This window comes from Salminus brasiliensis, chromosome 4 (assembly GCF_030463535.1).
Source record: "Salminus brasiliensis chromosome 4, fSalBra1.hap2, whole genome shotgun sequence".
Lineage (NCBI taxonomy): Eukaryota > Metazoa > Chordata > Actinopteri > Characiformes > Bryconidae > Salminus > Salminus brasiliensis.
In genome coordinates this window covers 27,531,629-27,541,247 of record NC_132881.1, presented here as the reverse complement: position 1 = coordinate 27,541,247, position 9,619 = coordinate 27,531,629, and the positions used below count along the sequence as shown (strand labels likewise).

Below are 9,619 nucleotides of genomic sequence, written 5' to 3'. Positions count from 1 at the left end.
ACGAGGCAGATAAACGGGTTACATTCAGAAGAAACACAAGATCGCAGCACATTTATGGCTTTTAAAAACTTGACAATATTCTGGGCACTATCTTAATCATTAGCTAGGACCATCTTGGGCATGTCGAGGCATGCTTTCCAGTCCAGGGCAGCGTCTCCTGCTGCCCTCTTGTGGTCATTTGCGGAAATGACTCATTTAGGATGAATAGATGATCAGATAATACACACTTCCTCCTCAAAAGACTTCTGTTGATAAATATGAACGATAATACACGTGTATTCATGTATAGTGACTTATCCAAAAGATAAAAAGAATTATATAAAAAAATACCACAATGAGTCTTGCTTATTTGATTGGTCCTCTTTTAATAGAAGATTGTTCTTCAGATCACTTCAGGTTGCCATTCGCTAATCAAAACCCTAGTGTCACAGTAGTATTGGTACAGAAACGTCGATATTAAGCTGGTGTTACCCAAAAAACTCACAGTGACTTCACAAGAAAGTCAGACTAACAACATAAACTAGCTGACTGAGCTCAAGGTAAGGCCTGATGAGTTGAGCTGAGCCGAGCCAGGTTGCCAATAAGCTGTGCTACTGTTGAGATAGGCACATTATAGAAATTATACAAATTGAGTTTAGTCAATTTGCTTGTAGACAATTGTAGACCCCCCCCCCCTAAAAAGTGTACAGACACACAGACTAGTCTGCTGCTATGTATATTATGAGTAAGTCTAGGGCCTTTTTCTGATCCAAAACACTGTCCATATAACAAGAGACTGCATTAGGAAAAAGTACCGTAGTACATATGTACTATTTCTTAGTGGTGTTGATATTGCTGGACAGAGAAAGACTCATCTTTGTGTCAATATGAACAAACGTTTGTCCCTGAAATCTGAGCTCAAATCACTGAACACTCTGAAACAAACTGTGATTACATTCATCACTACCTCAGAGCTGAAACTGTATCCGCTCAAGTGAATCAACATTAAGCATTTCTCTCATATCACAAAACAGTGATGCATGTAACATGTGAAAGAGCCTGACTGCAAACTGAGGTACTAAATCTGAAAGACAGAAAATGATATCCAAGTTTATCTACTGATTCTAGACAGTGGAAGATGCTGTTAATGAAGTTTGAATCCAGAATAAAATACATATGTTCATGCACCTTTAAAACAGTGGTTACCTGCAGTGTCGGTTCTATATTTAGCTAATCTCACACCTCCGTCATGCTTTGGTTCAATTCAACAAAAAAAAAAAAAAAAAAAACGAGTGAGTGTTAAAATAGAAGGCAACAACAAAGCAACTGTAAGATGCATGAGGCACATCTGAGATCAAAGTACATCTAGAAAAGGCTTCAAATTGAAAGTGTTTGGAGACATGCAGAAATGACAACAATCAAAAAACGGGATTGTGAAGGAACACAGAAAGGCAGACACTATGAACCATTTCACCAGGCAAAAGCTAAGTCCAGTCCCACACTTTCCAATCAATTTTGACTCATTTGGTCCTGGAATAGGCTTAATTTCTGTCTGCCCAATCAGCTCTAGTGATTCAGACCAAACTTCAGAACAGAGTATGGAGGCAAAGCTGTTTAACAGCTTTAGATTTACCCGAAGATGGACAGTAACGGTCACATGGTGGTGAAGAACACTGAAAAACAAAAAAACAAAACTTCCAGTGTTTGAGGTGGTGAGAGTATAGATTTCTGCTTTTCTCACACACTCACGCTTTAATGAGCTATTAGGAAACGTTGTGGTGCCGTGTCTCTGTCCCAGCAGGAGTAGTGGTTATCCCCAGTACGGGATGTATGAGCTGCACGAATTTGTACTCTACTGGCACTGTGGTGTCAGGCTGGTCTTTGCAGCAGGCGGGAAAAGGCGTACTCCTTTAGTTAACAGGAGGGTCTCGGATCTTCACACTTCCATCTTCCATCCCAAAGTAAACTCGCTCGGCCATCCCCACAAACAGCCCCGTCTCCACCACACCTACGAAGAGAAACGCACAACAAGAGCGTAACAATGAACAAGATGTGAGGATTTCACTGAATTCTGCGACAAATACGTTAGTGAGGTTAGGATGCTGGATGGTCACCATCTCACACTCATTCCACAGGTATTGGACAGAGCACCATCATTCAAGAGATCCACTGCTCCACAGCTCAATGCAGGAGCTTTATACCCCTCTAGCCCACGCCTGGCATTAGGTATGGTGCCAATAGGTTCATGTTTACCTGCTCCAGAGTGTCCTATTCTATTGGCAATTTGTACATCCGTGTCAGCAATGGGTGCAGTGAATGTATTCATAAGAAAGGGAGTCCACAAATATTTGTACATAGGTTATATTGCTTTATGCCTGCAAATAACATGAGAGGCATCATTTTCTGCAACTGGCCATTTTGGCTTACTGATCAACCAAAACTCTTAATTTCCATCAATTTCATAAAGAGGTAGGATATACACAGAACTAATTAATAATAGGCAGTTGTTGCCACTCTTGTCTTATAAAAACCTAAGTGGAATTGCTTTATTTTTCCCAGAACAGCATTTCCACCGCAATGTTTCACAACATTCCCAAGCATGAATAATTAATTGGTGGAATCAAACAGAAAATGTTTTCCCTGATATTTGCATCAAATCACTGTTAATTGTGTTTTATTTTTGCATTAAACTCCTCAGAGGAAAAACTAGCTGATAGCTTAGTCTGTAAAGGGGAATAACTACCCAAACACCACATGAATGTCAAGAAGATTCAAAAGATGAGGCTTTAGATCAACTGACCTGGGATCATTTTGATGGCAGTGTTGACTTCTTTCCAGTTCTGAGCATGCTCAAATTTCCAGTCCAGGATAAAGTTGCTGTTATCAGTCACCACAGGGCCCTGAAGCAGTACATGGAAACAAGTCAATGTTATTGTCAGCCTCTGGGCACGCATAAGAACCATCCGTTTCAATCCTCCCAAGCTTACAGAAAGTGGATACTGCTGTTCTTGACTGAGCAAGGCAAGACAGGCAAGTGTGAACTAATTAATGAGGTTTTGTTTGTGTCTGAATCAAGGGCTGTCTAGGGGAGAAGCTTTTTGACAGTTAACTCTTTGAGAGCTAGATGTAAAACAAATGGTCAAATTAGCTACTTTTAGGTCATACAAAAAAATGGAATAGCATTTGAACAATGGATTATCAGAAACCCTAAAACCTTTGCAACTGCAACATTTTTTTCCTAGAATCATCTAAATATTCTTATATGAACAAATCAACAATTACCCAATTATCAATTCATATAACTATCATGTCATCTTCAGGTCTGCACTATTTGCTGCATCCATCAATGTCCTTTATGTGTTACAAGCAATTTCAGCTTTTATGGTGCAATGCAACAATAACCCATATTGCCTCAACATTCCCTGCTGTGAACTGTAATGCATCAGAATGACAAACAAACAATGTAATGTTTTCTTTTAAAATTAATATATGAACAATGTTTTGCATAATAAACGCTGTCAACTTCACTGATTAATAATATTCCTCCTTTATTCATCAGTTAAACGACAACACTGTTTGTGTACGACAACACTGTGCCCCAAACCTACATATGCCAATCAGGCATAACATTAATACCACCGGGCTAATATTGAGTAGGTCATCCTTGTGCCACCACAACAGATCCAACTACTTAAAGGCATAGACTCCACAGGACCTCGAAAGGCATCCTGTGGTATCTGGCACCAAAACGTTAGCAGTAGATCCTTTAAGTCCTGAAAGTTGTGAGGTAGGGCCTCCACGGATGGAATCAATGAGCCTTAGGTGCCCATTTAGCTGGTTCATTGGTTTTCCTTCCTTGGACAACCTTTGGTAGCTATTGAACACTGCACACCAGGAAAAACTCCACAAGATTTGCTTGATGTTTTGATCAGTCACCTAGCCATCACAATTTAGCCTATGTCAAAGAGCCTCAGATATGCTTGACCATTGTTCCTATAACACATTAGCTTCCAGAACTGACAGTTTATTTGCTATTTATTAAATCCCACTCATTGACAGATGCCACTGTAGATAAAGAGAATCATGTTTTTCACTTCACTCGTCTACTATGTTAGGGCTGATCTATGCACTAAAATAACAAGCATTGTCAAAAGCTCATGGTGTTATAAACCATTGTTTCTCGGTTGGGATTTTTATAATTATTATTTTTTAATATATAATTGAGAATTACTTTGGTCACAAAATTACCAGCTTTCAGATAACATTTACCAAGGTCTCAGACCATATTTTGTTTGTTAGCGCTGTGGCTTGTTCACGATCATTATGAAAGTCTAGGTGACGCAAATGTTAAGGTACTCCCTGTCCCAAAGCTGAAGAGGAAGAGGAAGAGGAAGTTGGAAGAGGACTGCTAGAAAGCTGGGTTAAAAGTGGATTGATCATGCATTGGGCTTCTGTTGCAGCCAGTAGCACATGGGACATTTCATTATGAGAGGGAAGAATGGATTCAATTAAATATCAGTAAATTTTGCAAGCAAGAATTATACTTTCTGAAAAAAGCTGAGGGTAAGACAGTGCCTTTTACAGTAGAATCCACAATGGACAACCTTAGTAGGCATGCTAAACGGTTTTGTCATGGCCCTGATTGGTGGGGAGAGCGCAGAGTCACTGTGTTGGTAAAGAATGTGAATTTGAAAAATATTGGAATTAATTAGAATTTTGATTTGACAGCCCACTTGCAATCATGGTCTCAAAGGAACTAAGAGGTGAACCAAACTGCACCACCAAAAAGTGCACCATCTCAAACCTCATACAGAGAGACAAATTCACACTGCCTGGTTTTTCTAATGCACTCTTGGACCGATCACCTGAGACTGATTGCCTTACAATCAATCAGCACCAGACTGTGTACACAGTTGATCACAGTGGGAATCCACCCCCCCCCCTTTCTTGTTCTCAAGAGGACCATCACTAAACATAATTGCCATTGATCAGCAGTGTCTCTCACCGCTTTACTGACGGCCATTCTCAGCACAGCTTCCCCCCCAAAGCGGCGAGCAATGGCTCTGGATACGGGAATGTAGGCCATGGGGATCACTTCTACCGGCACACCTTTCTTCCACTGCTGCCCCAGCGCCTTTGAGTCCTTCCTGTCCACACAGGAAAAAAACATCCGTCCCACACTGCTTAGAAGTCATTTGTGTGGATAAAGGTAAAGCATCTAACACTAAGCTGCAGTGATGGCATGGTTGATACAGTGGATTGATAATCATTCGAATTCACAATTTAAATTAAACTTTTCCAGACACACAGAAACACTCTTGTTTACCTGTAGTCAGCAATGACAACGAAGTGTTTGGCACAACCGGCTACAATCTTCTCTTGAGTCAAGCATCCTCTAAAGTAGGGGGGAAGGGTTTTAAAAACCAATAAATAAAACAATATATATATATATATATATCAATAATTAAAAAAAACAGTAGTATGCTGCATTGTGGAAATACAGAAGTAGCAGCCTGAGCCTGACCTGGGTCTAAATGTTGCCGTTTGGCCATTTTTATGTAACAGTGTGAAGTCTACCAAAGATTATGTAGTTTAAGACAACTGTGTGATGATTAAAGCAACATTATGTAGCATTAAAAGGATTTACAAAGAGAATGGTGTCTGCCATTGCCACTCCAGGCCAGAACATTACTAACTGCACTAAGCAACTTTGGCGGAGCTGCATGAGACTTCTCACAAGAACTGCAGCCTAATCCAGATATAATCCTGGTATTCAAGATGCATGAAGTAACTAGGAGTACACTGGATTTCCCCTCCTCAAAACTATACATTTAAGAACATCGTACAGAACTTACACTCAAAACAATCACACCGTGTCTGAACCATGAGCCCACAGGTGAATTAAGCATGCCCTTGCCTAACAGATGCCAATAGACTTACCCGCCTCCCTTAATAAGAGTAAGCGAAGCGTCCACCTCATCCGCTCCATCAATCGCTACGTCCAGCTAAAAGAGACATATACACACACACACTCATCAATTTCTAATTTGTACACAAAAACAAGCAAATGCTTCTCTGTACTTCTGGCTGTAGCATGTCGTAATTCACAGATACTGAAAAGACACATTCGGAAGCAAATAAAGAAGCAGAAATAAGAAAATGATCTCCTTAAGTAAATGCTCAGATGACGGTGTTATGATTAACTCACCTCTGGGTGTCTGTCTAGGTCTGAGAGAGAGAGCCCATGCTGCAGGATCAGCTGACGAGCCTAAAAAAAAGAGAACAGACAGAAAATCAGCCTTTTCATCACTGTTATCAGTCAGACCAATGCAAACATCTGCTTCTGAGAAACACCCTCACATACCTGGAAGGATGTAGGTACGCATACAATGTTCAGCTTCTCTTGTCTGACTCTGTCAGCTGCAACAAAAACACAGATACAGCATTTACCTTGAAGAAGGAGCCTATTATCTATTACACACACACACACACACACACACACACACACACACACTAAGGCTTACCCAGCCTGTCCACAGCGTAGACTATAGTGGAGCCACTACCCACTCCTACCACCTGGTTATTCTGTTGGAAAGAGATGAGAAACACTATCATCAGGGAAATTCATTTCTGATATTTTTCTTAAATCTTATCTTAAATAAACTTTTCATAGTGACTCATATTTCTATCATACAGATACATACAAATAATATAAATAAATATGAAACTACAACAGGGCACAACAACTGTCATAATATTACACACAATAGTTTATTACAGAACACAGCACAAGTATTATTCATTACTATAATACAAAACTTTAGGACTATATTAGCTATATTATTGAAGATATTGGTACTGAAAGAGAGACTATGAAAATATATAGATAGTTAAATATTACTTTAGTCTTATTACTCACCTCACGGTTTGAGCTATGTGATTTTTGTATGAGAAAGTAGTGAGTGAGATAGCTATAGAGATACAGACAGTTCTTCAGTGTGATTTTTTTTCATGAAGCAGTAAATTAGGTCATTTTAAGAAGTATTTATCGCAGATTGTTCGGTTTAAGCATTCTTACATCACCTGTTGAAAGCTATTTTCAGCGATGTGAGGTTGTGATCCTGGAGCAGTTAGATAACGTTAGCTTTATGAGCGACGAGGCTAACTTGTTAGCCAAGAAGCTAAACTTCCTACTCAGCTTTAGCTACAACTTACACTAGCTAGAAACAACAGCTAGACCGTACTAGTACTTTAGCTACAACCTCATTAGCTAAACATTTCCCACCAGTGTCACAATAACGGCAGTTTTGGCTCTGCTAGCTAGCTAAAGTAGCGACAGTGTGTGGTGGTCTTGAGGCTGACTGAGACAAACGTGTTAGCTAATAGCTAATTCAATGCCAATGCCGTGCCGACAAGTTTAACAACTAGCCACTATATGGGACCAGTTATGGGGCCAGTTATGGGGCCGATCACGAATATTTTATTATTTTCTTAGGAAACAGCAGCCAATGCAGACACTAACACTGACTGGTTCCGTTAGTCTGAAATGCTAAATAGTTCCTTATGTAAACACACAGTAAGTTCCCCAACATCAGTGCACATCTGTCCAGGGCTATACGCCAGCTGACTGACTGTCCCCACATTTACGCAGAGACTGAACTCGCTCTCATTCTCCATCTCCTTATTATCCGAACTTCCAGCTCCACCTTACCTGCTGGAAATGGCTGCACCATTAAAGGTGGATTGAGAAACTGAAATGAGAAGTCTGCGAAGTCTTGCGAATGCAAACCCAACTTTAGCTAGCTACCTTCACTACACAGGCACAGGCACAGGCACTGGCACTGCAGCGATGAGCAGCCTCACCTGAACGTGGTTGTCCACAGCAGCGTACGCCGCCAGCTTCTTCGCTTCTTCTGCCATCACCGCGCTGTAGCTGCGACTGCTGAAGTCAAACACGTGTCTCCAGCCCTGAGGACGCGAAGAGGAGGGCCACCGCTTCCCACACGCACACAACAGGAACGGAGCTCTCAGACTTAACTCGGCCCACCTCTGCACCCTCATCACCCAGCCCTGCGGGAGGTGTGCGCACACACGTACACGTATGCTATCCAAGTGCAAACGCGATAGCTCTGTTTGGTCAGCTCTAATCTAGCTCTAGCTATTAAACCCTAATTTATATAGCTGTCAAAACCTAGCGGCAGGTAGGTAGGGTAAATGTAGGTGGCGATATAAATCTTAGGACCTAAATAAAACGCGCAGGCGCTGATTTAGTGCCTCACATTGATGGACGTGCTGTGAGGCCAATAGGAGACCTAAGAAGAGCTGCGGCGATGCTCCTCAGCACCACTAGAGGTCCTGATGGCTCATGCTTTCATCTCTCAGCGATCTCTGAAGGTATAAAAACATAGTAGTGAATTGATGGAGTGAAACCATGATCTACACCCCTCAGTATTGAACAGTATTGTTCTCTGGGAATGATGGTGCTCTATCTAATACTTTTGGGATGAGTTGGGGAGTTGGGAATGGGTTGTCATGGTGATCATCCAACATCCTGACCTCACTAATGCTCTTGTCGCTGAATGAAAATCAGATCCTCACAGCAATGCTCCAGAATCTAGTAGAAAGCCATTTTCTCTGGACAGTAGACACAGCTACTCCAACAAAGGCAGGAGAAACTCTTTTTGATTCCAATGATTTCAGAAGAAACAGTGAATGAGCAGGTGTCCCAATACTTTTGCCCAAATGTTTCACCCCATGTTCCCTGTTGCCACTGGCTGCCACACAAATTTTAACTAAATGCTTTCCTCCAAACATGCCTTTGGTGATTATGTAATTGTGGCCAACTGTGTTGCATGTTTACTTTACCAGACCACTGCTCGTTGCCCAATTTCCTCTTATCTAGATGTTGTTTTGTAGCTTCAGACATTGATTTTTAAGATGAGGTCAAAGGTAAAGTCTCCTATTAATGACTCTTTCATGCAGGTCATGTTTGTGAAAGCACGGCTGCACAGGAGAACGGTGCTCCGCCACCACTGTGTCAGCTAAACCTTATTGCAGGACAGCCTTTGCTGTCATATGTCAGATGAATGTTAAACAGTGCTCTACTGAGGAGATTTCTCTTTGAATGGAAACACTTAGCAATCAAAACCAAGCATTGGGGAACATTCTTGTATTGTTTGTACCTCAGTTGTGCTAAGCATGCATCAAAACCTAGCTAATACACTGCACGATACACAGACATGCCATATGTCATGGGACAGGAACTAGTTATCGTGTCCCATAACTTTTGCCATGTCCCGTGGGAGCTAAAGAACGCAGGATATGCATATGAATGTGGATGTGATTTCTGCCACCAGAAGTGCTTGTCTGTTCACACGGACAATTTTAGCCAGATGCCACCAGTCACGATCCTTTCCCCCCCACTGTGTTGGCCACTGTGGGTGGTCATGCCTTCTATGATGTATTCCATTCAGAATGGGATATGGAAATGGAATGTCCCATCCATCTGGCACTCCCTTTTTTGCCTCGCTCAAACTCCGATAATTCTTGTCGCATTGCCATGAGCTTGCTGGCCAGTGTTCAACCTCACTCACAAGACAACACCTCACAACAGGTGTGGGCGTTTCCAAGCCGTTCCCTT

The 9,619-nt window shown here is 41.5% G+C and overlaps 1 protein-coding gene across 1 annotated transcript; it reads right to left on the bottom strand.

The window, feature by feature from the left end:
• Nucleotides 1-345: 345 nt before the first annotated feature.
• rpia (ribose 5-phosphate isomerase A (ribose 5-phosphate epimerase)) lies at nt 346-8,247 on the bottom strand. Its single transcript, XM_072676877.1, has 9 exons — nt 7,843-8,247; nt 6,504-6,564; nt 6,344-6,399; nt 6,188-6,247; nt 5,920-5,984; nt 5,306-5,374; nt 4,985-5,126; nt 2,780-2,879; nt 346-1,987 (listed from the first exon to the last, which is right to left on the bottom strand). Exons 1-9 carry the CDS (start codon nt 8,038-8,040, stop codon nt 1,890-1,892), a joined length of 849 nt encoding a protein of 282 aa, XP_072532978.1. The 5' UTR covers nt 8,041-8,247; the 3' UTR covers nt 346-1,889.
• Nucleotides 8,248-9,619: the final 1,372 nt, after the last annotated feature.

Bases quoted from the DNA above. Each gene is read 5' to 3' on its own strand.
- rpia (XM_072676877.1), bottom strand. From the start codon at position 8,040: ATGAGGGTGCAGAGGTGGGCCGAGTTAAGTCTGAGAGCTCCGTTCCTG. The intron at 5,375-5,919 runs GTAAGTCTATTG...CCCCTACTTTAG, and splicing joins ACTCTTATTAAGGGAGGCGG to AGGATGCTTGACTCAAGAGA. The intron at 1,988-2,779 runs GTCAGTTGATCT...TTCTCTTCGTAG, and splicing joins TGCCATCAAAATGATCCCAG to GTGTGGTGGAGACGGGGCTG.